The following is a 17,377-nucleotide window of genomic DNA, read 5'->3' on the forward strand; positions in this document are numbered from 1 at the left end:
GGGGGGTATCAAAATCACCTTAATCTTCCTCAGCCGCTCTTTCCCTCTCCTTACCATCCCAGCCCACCAACGGCCATCCCTTGGGCAGCACCGAGTAAGGCGGTAATGTGTAGCGTCCCTCGCAACTGCCCTGATTCCTACAGGTCAAATCGCAAAGCCCAAAGACATTGCAATAGCAACTCTTAGCCGTCGGACAATGCACAGCTGGTTTCCCGAAAATAACTATTTTCCACACAAAAACAATTCAAGTCAGCCCCAACCGGAAACCCCCCGCTAACCCATTCCCTGGGATTCAAAAAAAAAGGAAAAGGAAGGGGGAAGGAAACTTACTATGCCACGAATACTCAAACACCCGCCCACTAATCGCATCCCCCAACTCCGTCTCCAAAATCCACTCTCGATACTTCACATACTCCTCCCTACTCCTCTCCCTCACCTTCTCCCTCGTCGCCGCAAACTGCGCACAGCAACTCACGCCCACAGCCACGGGAACCTGTTCCTCGGGAAAAAGCCTCTCAAACGCCTTCTTGTAATCGCCCCCTGCATGTACGGCTTCGCGGTGCTCTCCGGCTTCCGCTAAAGGTTTAATTTCAGCAGGACAACCCAGAGACCAGGCGCAGCGGATGTTGACGTAGCCTTGTTGGGCGAGGTAGGGGAATTGGAAGTGGCGGAGCATGGGGACGCCGTCGTAGTCGGGGTCGTCGTTGTGCCATTGGTAGCGGTTTGGGTGGAGGAAGAGGATGTAGTCGGGGAGGGAGGCGTAGTTGTCGATTATGTAGCTGTTTTGGACATTGTTTAGTTTTTTTTTTCTGTTTGTTTGGGGATAGGAATGTAGGTTATGTACAAGGGAAAGAGGACGCATACGTCAGGTATACCATGCTTTCGCGACCTTTATTCAAGGGGACGGTGAGAGGCGCATTTTTGTCGTCGACTCGGTAGATGTTCTTCTCCCACTCGGGAAAGTACTCGTCGAGCCACGTCGCGTTCTCGGAACTTTGGCTGGCGACTACCACGGCCGTTCGCTGCGCCTTGACGCTGCCATTCGCTTGGAGCGGCTTCTCCTCTGGCTTGTGCGACTGGTCGCTCGCTTGTTGCTCGTCGTAGAGTTCGTCAGGTAGGTGTGTCAGACTGGCCGGTCCGGGCGCAACGGCGCTCTTGTCCCAGAGTTCGGATTTCAGGTGGAGGAAGAGGGCGGTCAGGAGTGCGACGTTGATGAGTATCGCGGCATTTCGAGCCGTGAGTAATCGAGGCATGGCGACACAAGAGGTCGTACGCCCAAGGTAAACCGCACAACGATTGCGCGCGAATCCGGGGAGTTCACATACGCGACGCTTACCCAGGGGCGATCAGCGCTAGGATTCAACATCCGCCGATAGTACGAGGTTCTCGCCGCCGTTCAGGAGTACACTCCTTTTGCCTCCATAACTACCGATATACATACACAAACATGTACCATTTGCACATTGCACATTGCAGTCTTTATGAAAGCTCAACCTTGTCAATTGTATTCATTGCGGTATGGGCTTTTAGCTATCCAAACCCAATTGGTGCAGCTCACCACAACATACTCAGCCCGCTAAACTAAGTGTAAAGCTCCTCGGTAAGAGCATTCAGCCCCACACCCTCCTTGGCAATGTCTTCCTCTTTCAGGAAAAGCAATGGCATCTCAACGAGGTTGCCCTTGATCGTGCTGAGAATCTCCTTGACCTCGCGCACACCCTGCTCGCCTGGAGCAAAGTTTTCGGCAACAACATGGCCCCACTTGTACAATGACGGCTTCTTGTTCTCTTTGGCCTTCTCATCCTGACCAAAGAAGCGAGAATAGTACTCGTCATATTGCTTCCAGTTCTTGACCTCGTCACTGGGCACGGGGTGGAACACTTTTCCGAAAGCCTGTGTGTTGGTGTGTGCTCTCCAGTTCCATAGGTTCCAGAACTCTTCAGAGATGGGGTCTACAACTTGGCGATCTTCCTGCGATCCCCAATCGTATTGGTTGGGAATTCCTACAGGCTCATAGTTGGCATCTGGTCGCTCCATGTCCTGAGGTTTGAGCAAGCCGAGATGCTTTCGGAAGATTTCCCTTCGAAGAGATGCGGCAAACTCGGACGCGCGCCATGGCTGTCCGTCCATGGAAGACTCTACCGTGTTGGGGTCGTGGATGATGATCGCGATCTCAGAGTCGTGATCGCCAAGTTGCGAGCGGTCGTTGAGGTTAGCGGACCCACAGATGACAACCTGGTCATCAGCGATCAAGAGCTTGCTATGAATGTATAGCTCTTCAGACACAAAAGCATCCATCTCAGCATCGGGACTACCTTCCCAGGGCACGTTACGAATGTCCTCGCCTCCGAGCATGTAACACTCGCTGACAGTATCCCAGCGTCCATCGCCAAGGCCTTGTCGCCCACCGACCTTCATTGCTTCTTGCTGGTAACGGTCATAGTCGCTCTTCCTGCCTTGGCTTTGTGGGCCACCATCGTACTGCTGTTGAGGGGCGGAGGAACCGTCCATTTCGTACACGCCATATTCCTGAGTAGGCGGGGGACGATAAGCCTGGTAGCCACGTGCGTTGTCGTGGGCAGCATCGAAGCCCTCCTGAGCTTGCGTGTAAGAAACACCACTGCGCTGCTCCGTCTCCTGCATGACCTGACTGGAGTTGATACGGTCGTAGCTGCGAAGGTTGTAGAATCGGATGTACTCCATTGGGTTGAATCCTGCCTTGGCAATCTCCTCGTAGATCGAGTGACCACCACGGTTGATGGAGTCGTACTGGACTGTAATTGATGAAGTGGTTAGCAAATTTTGGTTTTGCCTGATGTTGACATGACTGTCTCTGGTCACTCACATTCCATAATAGCACGGGTACCGAGTGCTTCATCGAGCTTCAGATCACCCGCAAAAGCCGGCACAGCCGGAATCATAACAATCATCTTGTACCTCTCGCCATTTCTCGCAGCGCGGACAATGCGTTCAACAATGGCCGCACCGACCTTGTTCTTGATCGGCTTCTGCTGGTCACCTGTGGCAGTTATAAAAAACTGATTCTCAATGTAGATGAAATGCTTGCTGTTGCGGATGATTTCGCAGTAGGCATTTTGAATCGAATGCTGTTATATATTGTTAGCCTAGGTTGTCTAATATTGGTGTGCGCTTTTACTGACCTCAGTGGTGACCAGGTTATGGCTCCATTTGGCAGAGCTTCGTGTAATTTGGCAGTCGACACCACCCTTCTGCGAGCTGTGCTCCGCATGGGACTGTTGGTGAGGTTGGTAGGAACCGTGACCCTGACCGTACTGATCAAACTTGCTGTACATCTTCTGGCGTAGACCACCGTGGCCGAAAATTCCTCGATCACCCTCTTCATGGCCACCGAAACCACGCTCTCCTTCGTCTCCTTCGAAATCCCGTTGTTGAGTTGGCGCCTGTTGAGCACCGCTGCTGGTATCGGGTAGTCTGGCGTATCGGGTGGCTTTCTTGCTGTACTTTTCGTCGTAGATGAAATTCCAGCGTTGCGTAAAATGAGTACGCAGATCCTGAACAACCGGACCGGAGACACACAAGGCAACATCGGACCATCCCATACGAGAGCTTTGGGTCCTGTCAAGCTTGTTGTTTTCCCAGTTGGTGACGTCCTGGAAGTCTATATCCGAGTTAGCATTACTAGCAGACTAAAGCTTGGCCGGCAGAGCTATGGAATATTGACCAAACCCTGCAACTTGAGATATCAACTTACCCAGCATACGAGCATTATTAAAGTCCTGACCTGGGAAGACAATTCTGTCGATATTGCCAGGATGGGCATCAGCAATTGCGTGCTGGTTGGTGTCCCATCGGCCATAGCACAAGTCTAGTCCTCCCATGAATGCGATGTGGCCATCGATCAAGCAAAGCTTTTCGTGATGAGCCCAGTACATGACTGTGCCTTCGTGAGCACCGTAGATTGCCTTGAGGCCATCTCCTGGGAGTTGAGCGAGTGCTGCCGGAGTGAAAGACATGTTCTTCATAGAAGCGAAGAAATTCGATTGCAGCACTGCGGCGTCAGGCAAGTGATCGGGGTGTCGGAAAACACCAATGTTTTGGTGGAGATCTTCCAAGTGGTGTTTTGTATGGGCTGAGGAGACTGTAATAGGTGGGGCAATCAGCGGATCTGTCTTTTCCCACTCTTCAAGCGATTTGAATATGATATCCAGGCCGATGCGCGTAAGCGCTTTGGTAAACATGTCCGTCGAACTCGGTAGGAGAGAATGAAGATAGTTGGGCAGCAACGGGTTCAGTAACTTACGAGTAAGGGCTTGGGTAACCTCCTTGTAAACAATAATGTTGACCTTGACGCCGCGCTCAGCAGCAGCAAGCAACATGCGGTCAACACGATACTGCTGGTTCTTGGCAGGAGGACGGCGAAGGTAGAGCTCGGGGGAAAGCCACCAGTCGAGAATCCAGATGGACTCTTTGGCGCGCTCGAGAGCTATGGATACGGCGTACATGTACGAGCATCCATCGACATACCACTTGGTCTCGTTGCCATGTCGTTCTGGGGCGAAGCTGGAGAAGCGATGTTGTTGATGGTATTCTTGGGCGGCTACAGACTGTCCTGTCTGCTCGGATGTTCCCGCTGGGGGTTTCTGCTGATTGTTGTTGTCGTCGCCACTTATGGCATCTTTGAGATCGGAGACGAAATCATGAAGAGGATCATGGAGTTTTTTGAAGAACGACATGCCGCCACCGCCACCTTGCTGTGAGGATGAAGACTGAGGCTGGGTATTCTGTATATGCTGAGTTAGGGATTTGTTTGGAGAACCAAGCTTCTCTTAAGGCGATACAGTGAACAAAAGACCAGGAAAGCGGGCGAGATTAGTGAATGACGAGACTAGCCTGGCGCTTTGACGGTCATGGTGGGGCAGCCCCAGGGATACAGCAAGCTGGTAGTAGATATAGAGCATGCAATGACAGCATGGCGTCTGGAGGAGGCGTATGTAGGTACTCACCTCTTTTTTGCCAAAGCCAAAACGCCGACCCATGTCGCCTATGAGGCCGCGATCGCCCTCCTGCCCTTCTTGGGCATTGTACTCACCGTACGCCAAGTCGTCGTCTCGGCGAGACATGGCGGTGCTGGCACAGAGGCTGGGAGAGTGAGTGTCAAGAGAGGAATTGGAACGATTGTGTTGTTGGGAGCTACAAGAGCTGACGGAGCTGGAGGTCGAGGTGGTCGGACAAGCCCCGCGTCACAGGCTTAGCGCCAGGAGGGTCAGCAAGGGTGTGAGCGACGACGTAGCTGGCGAACGGACGAGCTGGAATCCGCGCCGATGCCCAATCAATTGCGCGTACCCTGACTTCTCCTGGTCAGCATTGCAGTCGATACATGGGGGGGCGGATAGTGATGGCATGCATCCAACCGCCTGTCCGTACCCGTACCCGTCCTCCGTGCCCCTCACCTCACCCCTCACCCTTGGCCCCTCACTGCCACCGACGGCACACATACTACTTCTGCTGGCCAACGCTTCACAAACATTCCAGGCTATTGAGCAAAGGAACAGCACAGGGGCATCCGCGGGTTAAATAGATAAGCTTTGCATCATCATGTACCCCACAAGTTCGCGTAATCATGATGGCCGTTGCGATGGATGACGTACCCTTGTACATCTATCTGCTCCTCTAACTATGTATATCTATTATCCCGCTGCGCGAACGGCTGCACTTTCTTCTTTACCCTATAATACGCACAAATCTTTCATTCTCGCTGTATACACTGTGGCGAATTCCTACATCATGGCCTTCTCTCCCCGCCTTGCAGTCTCCGCCAGACTGGCATCTCGTGCATTCACTTCTGTCCGGCCTGTAGTCCCTCTTACTGCTGCAAGATGCTTCCACTCAACTCCCATCTCCATGGGGGAACATCCTGTTGCTACTCTAAACGTATGTTTTGCTACAAATTCTGAAAACCAGTCGAGCCATGCTCATGTAGATATAGGAGGAGCTTATCCCTCGCCTTCCCCCGTCATCCCCAACACTCTTTGAGGCAAAGAAGAAAAAGAACCTTACTTTTGAAGCCATTGCAAAACATGTAGGACGTGACGAAGTCGCAATCGCTGCCCTCTTCTACGGCCAAGCCATGGCTTCACCCGAGGATGTCCAGAAACTCTCTGAGGTCCTTGAGATTGACCCAGGAAAGCTTGAGTCCCAGTTGGGTGGATTCCCCAACCGAGGCAGCACTCTCGATATGCCTCCTAAAGACCCTACCATCTACCGTCTTTATGAGATTGTGCAAAACTATGGTCAGGCTTACAAAGCCGTCATGCATGAGAAGTTTGGAGATGGCATCATGAGCGCCATCTCTTTCAGCACAAAGGTGGAGAAGGAAACTGATGACAAGGGCGAGTGGGCCAAGATTACCCTGAGGGGCAAGTGGTACGTTTGCTGCAAAGTAAAGTTCCTCATTCATCGCTAATGACGATTCAGGTTGCCATACTCGCGATTCTAGACCATTCAAGATACCTATCCAATTCAATTTTTTGCATTCATGGAAATACGAGCGCTCAAGGACGCAGAAGGTGTTGTAATTCACGCGACGCAGTCACAGAATAACCAGATTTCTTCATAGTGTATAAATTATTTTCTTACCCTGTTTATATTGCACGGGTAAGAGGGGTTTGTTGTGGCTCTAGAGCGTACTTTCCTCCGCACCTACCAAACTTCACCGTTCCTGCCTCACCTATCTCTCACCTTTGATCAGTCACCGCTTGTTCCCTCTATACTAGCAACGTTCCAATCACCTCCTAGCTTCAGAATTCTTTTTCTACATCCTTCTCTCCCAGACCCTGCCAAGGTAAATTTGTTTGCCCTTCTTTGTTCAATTCACTTGACATCTTACCTTACCCATCACATAAGCTGTCTCGTACCCGCAGAGGCAGTCCACAACTGTCTGAGCGAAACTACCATTACTTTGCAATTCTACTTACTCACTCTCGCCTCAACAGCAGAAGCCAATATGCCTGCCTCACTCGAGCCAATCCGGCGCTTCAAGTGCACGTACAATGACTGCAACATGTCCTTCGATACCGAGAAACAGATGAGGGTCCACAAAAAACATTCCGACGAGCATGATTACTGCTACAAGTGTGATGAGGACTTTGAATCGTTCGAAGATTATGCCATGCATAAGATTACACGCCCGGCAGAACACGGTCGTGCATGCCGTGTGTGCGGCGACGAGTTCAAGAGCACCTCTGGTCTGAAGCGCCATATCGAGCTCAACCACAAGGTTGACCAGAAGCTAACCTGCATCGGATGCAACGAATCTTTCTACCGTGCCTCCCTGTTCATTGAGCACCTTGAATTTGGTCACTGCGGTGTGATCTCGGCATCGCAGTTTCAGGGTCACATCATTCACAAGCAACTGATCAGCGAGCTCTTGAAATGCGGTCCGGCATTGGACCGCTTTCGACAAAAGACATCCAAGTTCGACGCGGCTATTGATTACGAAGAGGAAGGTGGTATCGTGCTCGATGATCCGTTGGACGATGACGAGGAGATTGAGGCAGTCGACTTCAAAGCCATTGAACCCGATACGACCCTCACCCCGGTCATGGATGAGCTATCTCTCCACCCCAAAGGAGTGCCACGTCCATCTAGCCCCAAGCTTAAAATCTGGGTCAGCCGCAAGGAAAAGTCCACTGCTGCTACGCTGTTCCCCGATGCGAAGCCTAATCCTCCCAAAGACTTCTCTATCTTGGCTCATGACGCTGCCATGGAGCAGGAACACGGCATCAACATCTTGCGCTCACGCTTCTGGGATCCCATGAGTACTGACTGGAACCCCGAGAAGTTCTACGACGCCATAGTGGGCAAGTACCACTGTCCCTTCATCTGCGAGTAAGTTGACACAATTTACACATATCTACGATTCGCCTTTGCTAACATATACAGACAAACCTTCGATTGTGTCGGCGACCTAAACAAGCACATTCTTGGCGAACACCGCGTCACACGCATGAAATGCCCCAAGTGTCTCAAGCACTTCAACAGCGCCACGGCACTCATGTCGCACTGCGAGTCTCAAGGCGCTCGCTGCCAAATCAACAAAGCAGACGATTTCAACATCTTCCTCGATCGGCTGTCAGGCGGCTTTCTCAGCGTCGAAGAAAAAACTCGACCTGACCACTTGAACACGAAGAACGTGCTGGTGAGGGACGATGTGACGGGGCACATGGAAATGTATAGGCCGCTGGTTGCTAGCTATCTCGAGTACAAGGTCACGACGCCTCCGGACTGGAAGGAGCCAGTTGGTCCAACTGTGCAGATTGGGGGTCCCCCAGAGACTTCGCAGTGGTAGCGTGGATGGGCTAGTGGCAGCTTGAACTTGAGTGAGGAATAGGACGTGGGTATGCAAAAGAAGGGGAAAAAAGGAGTAACAGGATATGGACATGGGGAAAAAAAGTACTCGATATGTGTACTCTGGTCAAATAGCTTTGATGTCTTCTCTTCATCTTTCATTCGGTTACACTGAAAAGGCGACATGTAGAAAAATCATACTCATTACGGTCCGGGGTATTCAAATACCCCCCCCCACCCACCCACCCACCCAACTTATATGCTACAAACAAAAAAAGACATGCCATGCATGGGGGTGGTATCAATGCTTGCTTTTTTCAATTCCTCACAACAAAGAGAAAAAAATGCAACATCTCCGTACCTAAAAGCAACCCATGTCCCTATATAAGACCCCCCAGATCCCTCTTGCTAGTCTGATTCGAAGGAAGCTTCAAATTACCCATATCGCACCAATTGACACCATTCACCGTGACATCCTATTGTGTAAACCGTTAGTCCAAGTCCGCCTCTCCACTAGACGAAAGGCAAATGACGGGGGAGGGGGGGAGAATGACTTACCAAACAAGACAAATGCTTACACCAACTACAGGTATTCCTCCACTCGTAAAAGTTCCTTAGCAGCAGTATAAACCCTATAAACACCGCCATGAGACTACCAGCACGAACAAGCCACCACACCCACCACAGGGGCTTTCGTCCCTTGAAAAACCCAATTGGTTGTTTCGCAAACGCCGTGACTTTCGACGCTGAGGTTTCGCTTTTCGGGGCGAGAGGCTGTGTATCCACGGTTGCATAGGGTGGTTCGCCCTGACCGGTGCGTTTTCGGAGCGCCTCGGGTGAATGGATGATACAGATACCCAGGACGAGACCCATCAGGAATCCACCGATATGCGAAAAGTTGTCGAGACCGGGTAAGAGACCGATGACGAAGGCAATGGCCATGTCGAGGAGGAGGAAGAGCAAGTCTTTGATGGGGCTACGACGCGTAGACCAGTTGTATAGCAGGTCCAACAAATTGAGAGCGAGGACACCGAAGAGAGAACCGGAGCACCCGACAGATGTAATGCCGTCGGGTGCGTAGTTGCCGCCGAGAACGAAACCGAAGATGCCTGCGGAAAAGTATACGAGAGCGAAGCGCAAGGGGCCGATTTCCTTTTCCATGTCGCGACCGAGGGTCCATTGCAGTAGCATGTTGAAGCCTATATGGATGACACCTGCGTGGAGGAACATCGGGGTGATGAAGCGCCACCATTGGTTGGGCTCGTGGCTTCGGTCTTTGAAGTCGGTTACGTTGCTCTGGTCAGGAACGCCGCCGCCCATACCGCAGAGCTCGGCCAAGGTGCACTGCGGTGTGTTTGGGGTGATGACGGTGGTGTTGGGGCATGGCCACTCGACCGGAGGGTTGGCCTCAATTACCCGTTTGATGTTGTGCATACAGGGCGTGAAGCGAGCACCCATGTTGATGAGGACGTAGGGCGAAGGGCCAATCATGATGTTGAAGTTTGGCTTGGTTTGGATGGGAGAGCCGGTTAGCATACCTGGATATCTTGTTAGCACATAGTCCAGCCTCGAAGTCACCGTATATACGAACCATTTTTGATCAGTTCTCCAATAAATACGCCAACTTGCACTGCCGTAAGAATGTATACGACCCATGTGACTCCTCCGTTGAACAAGCCCTTCTTCTTCTTCTTTCTACTGCTCCTTCTCCTCGGTTCTACTCCCATGCCATAAAACTCTGGATCATTGTCGTATCGTACAGGGCTACCGTCATTCCTCCTGTTTTGATTCTGCAAGGGTATTGCATTTTGGTCTGCAAACGGGTCTGGCTGCCGCGCATGGGGATCGTTGATGTGTGCGGTGGAGCTATACTGAGTGGGCGGTTGGTATGAGGTGTTCGAGTACGTGGTATCAATTGGCATGCCACTCATGGCTCCACTGCTGTGTGTATGCACGGGATGCGGCCGGTCGTCAAAGGGCGAGCCGACAGGCGAGACTGGGGTTTGTGTGTGATTTCCTGGCAGTGCAGGCAGAGGTGCATCGTTTCTGTCTGGTGGCTGGCCGTAGAGGTTGGGGTTGTGGTTGTTGTTATTGTTGTAGTAGTCGTTGGCGGCCATGGTGATCAGGCGCCGGAGCGGTTTTAAAAGCCGCGATGAAACAGCGGGATAAGCGGCACAACGGGATGTGCGCTTCGATAGGAGTCGAGTCTCTTGTATGAGAGCAGGCGGTGAATGCGACGTTGGTTATGTACGTAGCATGTACGACAATAAGCTGCGGGGTTAAAGGGCACAGGGCGTGGTGCAGCTGGAGCCGAGGCGGCAGCGACGAACAATTGTGTAGACAAACGGATGTAGAGCAGACTTGTCTTTGGGGGGTCCAAGGAGAGATGACCACAGAAATCAGGCAGGAAGCAAGGTTTCGGAGAGAGAGACACAGCTGTCGTATTCTAAAAAATTAGTGCAGCGGACATGCAGTGGGAAACGAGGGTGGAGTGAAGGAGAGGCTGAGGGTTGCGTATGCGCAGCGAAGGCCAGGGTTCGCGTGGCGGCCTTCAAGGATCTTGGTAGCCCCAGCCACTCATCGCATCGGGGCGGCTAAGTGTGGCGTTCCGGGGCTAAGAATAACAAACGCCCCATCAGCCATGCCAAACTCAGTGCCTGCCGGGCACACCCGCAGCAATCTTGCAACCAGAACCGTGGCCATGTCCCTGCTGCGACAGCATGACTTGCTTCTCACTAACCCGTGGCAGAGGCATCTGTGTCAGACCTTTTGGCAGTGCAGGTGGATCAACACGACGATGACGACGTCGCTAATGATGATGTGCAAGCCCACTTGTTTACGCGGACTTCGACAAAGAACGACACCACGTGACTATATTACGCATCCCTTTTGTAAACGACAATCTAGTACACATAGTACCTGCATATATGAATAAACGTGTATTCATTTCTCGCTCTATAGAGGCGGCAGACTCTCTCTGCAATTAGGGCACATGAGCCGATACCGCATCCACCCTTCGAGACAGCCAGTATGGAAAATGTGCCGACACGGCGTCACCATATACTGCCGTCGTTGCAGCAACATGCTCGTGCCCGTCGCACTGTTCTCATCTGCCCCTGCGGGTACCACTGGCACTTCAATGTCGTTGGCGCAGATACTGCAGTCAAACACCTTCTTGCCCTTGGACCTCGACTCGCCTGATGCCTTGGTCGACTCTCCCTCTGCACCAGCTCCAGACGATGATGCATCCAGCACCGTCGCAGACTCGCTCGACGTCGTCATATTCAGCGGCATTGTCGCACCTTCCTCATCCTCACGGAGGATCGGATGGTAGTCGTATGCCGGTGGGGCCCATCCGTCTCGGACAAAGAATCTTGGTCCGAGCATCTCCTGGCTTACCAGCATCACCACCTGCATCCACACCCAGCCCACCAACACCCCCATGGCCCTCCAGTCTGTCTGCGCAAACAGCACGTTGTCATCCTTCATATAGAAATAACTGACGGGCGCAATCCGAGCAACACTAATCCCCACAACGTAGTCCCACCGCAGTGCTCGTCGACAGTTTCGCATCGTGTTTCGATAGATCTGTGGTACCCAAAAGGAAAGGTACAAGAATGAAACAACGTCAAAGTACACGGTACGGTACGTCGTGCGCGCCGCGGCAAACTGGATAGTGACAAAGAAGAGCACTATCAGCATTAGACAGAAGCGACTGTATAGTGTGCCTAGCTCGGCTCTGGGATTCGCATTTGCATTGGTAGTAGTTGTGTTGTTGTTTGGACCAGTGTCAACATCCTCGTCAGGATCATCCTGGTCTGGTGCAATGATAATGGGCGTAGGCGGTCGCGGTCGCGCTGCAGTGGCTGGTAATGGCAATCCCTCTTCGGGGGGCGCTGCTGGTGTGGCGGTACGAGATGGCGCTGGTGGCGTTGAATTCGCAGTTGCCGATGCCTGTTGCCGCTCCTGACGGGCTCTCTCTGCGGCCTGGACAGACCAGATATCCATCAGGAACCGAAGATGTGTGAGCACGGAAAAGAGCGCTATGAATGCTATGCTGTAAAGCGCCAGCTGTGCCGTGCCCAGGAAAAGATACATGAAGATGAGAATTAAGAATGTGAACCCGTCACCCACAGCCATCATGGCAATGGTATAGAAGCTGACCCTGCTACGCATCGATGGTGTTGCAGTCTCCTTCATCTGCTTCATGGTAAACCAGAGCTGGAATGCCAAACTGATGGCAAATGCAATGACGGATTGTCTGGCCCGCGTATTGAAGATTTCCGTTTTTGAGCCCACCAAGTGCATTGCTTCGGAGGGTGGAAAGTCTGGAGGACCCTTTGACTCAATCACAAGCCCGCAGTCCGGAGAGAAGCCCACCATAGACATGGTGTGTGATATTTGCCGCGGAATCGGAGCTCCCGTGGGATATCGTAGTTCGTGCTCCAGCCAGTCCATGTCAATGTTATAAGGGCTCGGAAACTCTTGAAGATAAAACACAAACTCGCAATGACGACCCTGGAACAAGCCTTCGTTGGCTCCATCTACCGCAGATGTCCACGGGTTCCACAAGATAAACGTACGTTTCTCTTGCCGCTCGATCGTTTCGTGTATGGTCCAGTTGAGAAACTCCTGCGACGTGGCATACAGATACGGCGAAATCTGCATATGGGGTAGGGCGAAGATTCCTGCAAATCGATCGCTGGTAGTAGTCAACACAGCAGTGCCGCTCTTCAGGAAATGGACGCCATGGACTACAAACTCCCACCAGTTGCCCCCAAAGCTGTCCCTGTCACCGATGATTACTTTTGCGCTAATCTCAGATATGGTTTGGTTCTCGTTTCTTCGCATCTTGTCTTCAAGCTCCGTGATATGCAGCCGCACCGGTCCTCCTGCTCCCGTTATATTCCGGTCAAAGTCAACGATGTTTCCAAACGGGTTATCCGGGTTTGACGAGGCGTTGCCCATATCGCCGGGGTGTCGGATACGACTGAGAGGCGAGCGTGTCCATTCGCCTTGCACATAGCCAGAAAGGTTCTTGTATACGGGCATCATACGCTCTCCCTGTTCGAGTGGCCCATCCAGCATCTTCTTCCATGGTTCCCTGAGTATCTGCTCCGACTGCGCCTTGGCCTTTTGCCTCACAGGGTCCAGCAGTTCCCATGCAAAGCCATCTTCTTCTCGCAGCCCGCTGATATTCAACCACTTGTTATTCTTCGCATCAAAATCTCCATATCGCGTTCGATTCAACAGGTCTAGCTGGTAATATTCGCGATCAATGAGTTCCCGGAATCGCGTGCGCGCATTGAACGTAGGCTGCTGCGGCTCAGGCGAGTTGATGAGCAGCAGGAGAATTATGAAGAAAAGAAAAGACCGTGGGTCTCTTCTTACTTCCATCACCGCGGTTTTGACGATGTGTGAGGCGCCATCAAGTGGCAGATGTTGGATGTTGAGGTGGGCGGCGACGTTGGCTAGGCGTTCATGTTCGAGCTTAGCATGACGACAGACGTTCGGGGCTCCGCACCTCCGCTTGGCATCACTCTCATCAGCAAACCACATGTGCAAACAGTCAAAGTGCAATTCTAAAAATGTCATTCAATGGGGCAAGAGGGGTATTGGTTATTTGTATGTACACAGGAAAACGGCCATGACTTCATCATAGCCTGCACTAAACACCTTCAAACGCCTTCATGCTCAAAAGCATCTTGCTTTATTCGCGTGATCCATAATTCTTCCAAAGGACATAACAACATGAATTGATTAACCTACTGCGTCGGGCCAGCAATCACAGGTGCTGCAGCCTCAAGGTCAACTCGCTGCACTGTCTGGCGCAAATCGTTACTGCTGCGGACCAGGTTGCCAAAGTATTTGCGAGCTACTTCGGTCTCAGCCTTGATCTTGGTCGTCTCCTCCTTTTGAAGTTGAAGTTTTTCAACGTTCCTCTGCAGACCAATCCGAACATCATTGGCGGGACCTTTCAGTGCGCGTCGGACCTCGGAGCTAATGCGAAGAGCATTTGAGTGGGTGTAGTCGATTGCCGTCAGCTGCTGAGACAGCTTAGCGCTGAGTCGATGAGGAAGCGACTTGGGTACTGATGCAAGAACATAGGATATTCCGAGAGCAACTGCAAACGTTAGTATAATCGGGACATGCTTGTGCGGCATGACTTACCACCAGCGACGAGACCTGGGATCAGTAGTCTCCTCATATTGGCCGTGCCCATGATCTTGGCAGCACCGAGAGCGCCATCCACCCAGCCAACACCACCGACTAGCCTGCCTCCTACTAGACCTGCAACTGTCATAGCCATACCAGCACCTGCGGCCTTCTCTTGTCGCTCCCAAAGACTTGCGACATCGAAAAAGTCCCACAAGTCAATGTCAATGTCGACTTGTCTAGCCAGAGCGTGCACAGACTTTCTAAACATTCGCTCTGGGCGGAACATGACATCCGCATACAGGTTGTTGCCGAGATGCAAGACACCTAGATTCTTGATGCCATTGTAGCCCTGTACAGCCTGGTTTCGCGCATACTCTTCACATAGGCGAACGCTTTCGGTGACCTCGTGCAACATGGAATCGCGAATGTCTTCGGCATACTGGTAGGCTGAAAAGAGTCCTGGGTATTCGATGCCCAAGTCCAGCTCGGCCACCTTAGCGATACAGTCGTTGAGAGTGTCGCGGGTGTGGCCGTAGACCTCCGAGGTCGTGTCCTCCACCATGCGGTCCACTGCTTCTCCAGCTTCTGTTCGAGACTTCTTTGATTCTTCAAACTCTGGCTCGAGCGCCTCAATCTCTTTCTTGATACGGTCCAGTTCGTTCTGGGAAACATCGCGGTTGATAGTTGCCAAGTTGTGCATGTCTCCTAATACGTTGAGCAGATAAGTCTTTGCTGGCGCTAGCTTTGATCTGGCCCTCTTCTCCAGGACAAAACGTCTTAGTGAAGCTTCAAGGTCTGCGAAATCCCGCTGTTTTTCTGCTTCCTTGCCCTTACCCTTACCCGATGGGTCGTCATCGTCGTCATCTGGAGGACTTCCGCCTGCACCCATGGGAATTGCGTTACTCGAAACAAAGTGCACTAGTTCGCTGGATTCCTTGAAGGTTGCTGGGCTGAGGCTGTTGACCTGCTTCAAAATCATTTCCTGGCAACGTCTCTGATCCCTGATCGTATCGAAGCCGTTCACCACCATGAACATGTAAGCCTTCTCGCGGGCTGCTGTGAAGATAAAGTTTTTCGCAGATTCTGTAAAGTGGTTGGCGGCTGAAACGACAAAGACAACAACGTCAATTTCTTCTTGACGGGCGAAAACTGCCGTGGTCTTAATGGAATCGGCATTGAGTCCAGGTGCATCAATAAGGGCAATGTCAACCACGCCGTTGTTCAGCAGAGATTCGTCCACATCGCGGATGTCTTTGACATAAATCTTGCATTGTGAGAAATGATCGTTGTCGATCACAATCCTTTCAAGGTCCTTCAGATCAAAGACAATGTATGTGCTCTCGTCGTTGCGGTTGTAGGTCGATCCAATGGGGATGGCATGAACTTCCTCAACCCCGCCATTCTCTCTAAAGTCAAGGACCTCGCAGAATATGCTCGTGCAAGGCTGTTGGTCTTCGGGAAGAACTTTGCGACGGAGCAGGGCGTTGCAGAACGTAGACTTTCCAGCGTTCAGGTCTCCGGTCACCAGGACCTTGCTTGAGGTGTCTTCAATGCGCTCCTTGAGGGCAAACAGGTGGCGTATACTTTGCTGGATCTGACCGTCCAGGAGAGAGGCGACGGAGTTCTTTTCGAGCGAATGGACCAAATCTGTTTGTGTCCGGCTGCCCATGCGCAATTCTAATTTCAGGACCGAGAAATCGTGGGCGAGTTGAGGTGTCACTAGTCGAGGCTCGTCCTTTCGCTTTTGTTCGATGGCTGAACTGGACTCGGCGTCGTCTCCGATCGTGGTACCGGCTCGTCGTGGTCCGCGGGGTCGTTCAGGCGAGCGGGAAGCGGGATCGAAGTCGCCCATTGCGGACTGGGTGTGGTGTAGTCCGGGCCGCGAGTCGCTGCGAAGATGTGATTTTTGCTTCTCTGCTGCTTGGATAGAAGGGTAGTGCGCGGGCCATTTCAAATTCATTTCTTGGAAACTCTTCAAGGCCTCGATTGTGCCGTGGATTGCGCGGCCGAGGGCATTTTTGTTCTGGTTGTATCGCAGTTGAAGGACGTGGCTGCGCTGCTTCTCGTGCTCAGCATTTGATGAGCCTGCGGAGAGTATGGGTACAGGTGAGGGGCGGTCTTCGCCAATGTTGGAGCGCCAATTCATGCCAGAGCCTTCGCCATCCTGCACACTGCCGCCATAGCCAGAGTCTTCGTCCAGCATAGACACCAGGCGGGCAGCGGCATCGCTGGTTGTGCTACCGCCGCCGACGGTCATGTATCCGGGTCCTGCATTTCGGCGCGGGACAAAGCCGTCGGAAGAGCCTTGGCGGCTGCTGGAGGACTCTCCCGGCGTGGAGGGGCGGCGGTTGTTGCGGCGGTTTGGATTCATCGGGGAGGTTTGATGTATTGTTGTAGGCTACAAGGAGGGGCGCATGTCGTGTTGGATACGGGGAGATGGTGTCGTGGACGAGGGAGGCGGCGGACGAAGGAAAAGAATATGCAGCGAGGGAACGTCAGAGTTGGTGGTGCACACGCCACCAAGATTGCACGCAGGGATTGGCTGTCGCCCACTTCCTACGCGACCGCCCGGCTGACAATGCGATACAGCGTCTTGCATGTGAGCGAGTGGCAAGGAAGTGGCCTGGAGGGGGAGACAGCGAGCCTCCAGTATAGAAATCCGTTAGCTAGTGGAAGCCCGACAATGCAAGTGTGATAACTTGACAAAGGCTCGGCATTGCAGTCCCCTACATGCCTACGTGCCGGCCTGCGTGACGATCCAACGGCTACTCGACCAGGCAGGCAGAACACCAAATATCTACCACAATCCAGCAACCCAGCCCACGTGTGACAATTACTGGGAGCCCGGATGGTTGCAGGTGGGCTACTTCACCGCCATCTTTGCCAATCT

General features: G+C 52.4%; 6 protein-coding genes across 6 annotated transcripts; 2 read left to right on the plus strand and 4 right to left on the minus strand.

The window, feature by feature from the left end:
• Window positions 1-19: 19 nt before the first annotated feature.
• COCVIDRAFT_88819 (hypothetical protein) lies at window positions 20-1,253 on the minus strand (the record flags this gene model as incomplete). Its single annotated transcript, XM_014705126.1, has 3 exons — window positions 20-222; window positions 331-779; window positions 865-1,253. The coding sequence occupies 3 exons, from the start codon at window positions 1,251-1,253 to the stop codon at window positions 20-22; spliced, it is 1,041 nt and encodes a 346-aa protein (XP_014560612.1).
• A 328-nt stretch (window positions 1,254-1,581) lies between these two features.
• On the minus strand, window positions 1,582-5,102 carry COCVIDRAFT_34248 (hypothetical protein; the record flags this gene model as incomplete). The annotated part of the gene is made up of 5 exons (XM_014705127.1): window positions 1,582-2,774; window positions 2,846-3,107; window positions 3,162-3,640; window positions 3,734-4,763; window positions 4,986-5,102. The coding sequence occupies 5 exons, from the start codon at window positions 5,100-5,102 to the stop codon at window positions 1,582-1,584; spliced, it is 3,081 nt and encodes a 1,026-aa protein (XP_014560613.1).
• Window positions 5,103-5,766: 664 nt separating this feature from the next.
• COCVIDRAFT_34249 (hypothetical protein) lies at window positions 5,767-6,478 on the plus strand (the record flags this gene model as incomplete). Its single annotated transcript, XM_014705128.1, has 3 exons — window positions 5,767-5,913; window positions 5,969-6,405; window positions 6,457-6,478. 3 exons carry the CDS (start codon window positions 5,767-5,769, stop codon window positions 6,476-6,478), a joined length of 606 nt encoding a protein of 201 aa, XP_014560614.1.
• A 507-nt stretch (window positions 6,479-6,985) lies between these two features.
• On the plus strand, window positions 6,986-8,329 carry COCVIDRAFT_12589 (hypothetical protein; the record flags this gene model as incomplete). The annotated part of the gene is made up of 2 exons (XM_014705078.1): window positions 6,986-7,869; window positions 7,924-8,329. The coding sequence occupies 2 exons, from the start codon at window positions 6,986-6,988 to the stop codon at window positions 8,327-8,329; spliced, it is 1,290 nt and encodes a 429-aa protein (XP_014560564.1).
• Window positions 8,330-8,708: 379 nt separating this feature from the next.
• Window positions 8,709-10,445, minus strand: COCVIDRAFT_88912 (hypothetical protein; the record flags this gene model as incomplete). Its single annotated transcript, XM_014705129.1, has 3 exons — window positions 8,709-8,804; window positions 8,887-9,866; window positions 9,920-10,445. The coding sequence occupies 3 exons, from the start codon at window positions 10,443-10,445 to the stop codon at window positions 8,709-8,711; spliced, it is 1,602 nt and encodes a 533-aa protein (XP_014560615.1).
• Window positions 10,446-11,283: 838 nt separating this feature from the next.
• On the minus strand, window positions 11,284-16,858 carry COCVIDRAFT_34252 (hypothetical protein; the record flags this gene model as incomplete). The annotated part of the gene is made up of 3 exons (XM_014705130.1): window positions 11,284-13,714; window positions 14,098-14,452; window positions 14,500-16,858. The coding sequence occupies 3 exons, from the start codon at window positions 16,856-16,858 to the stop codon at window positions 11,284-11,286; spliced, it is 5,145 nt and encodes a 1,714-aa protein (XP_014560616.1).
• Between the last annotated feature and the right edge of the window lie 519 nt (window positions 16,859-17,377).

The sequence above is a fragment of the Bipolaris victoriae genome (genome assembly GCF_000527765.1).
Source record: "Bipolaris victoriae FI3 unplaced genomic scaffold scaffold_10, whole genome shotgun sequence".
Classification (NCBI taxonomy): domain Eukaryota; kingdom Fungi; phylum Ascomycota; class Dothideomycetes; order Pleosporales; family Pleosporaceae; genus Bipolaris; species Bipolaris victoriae.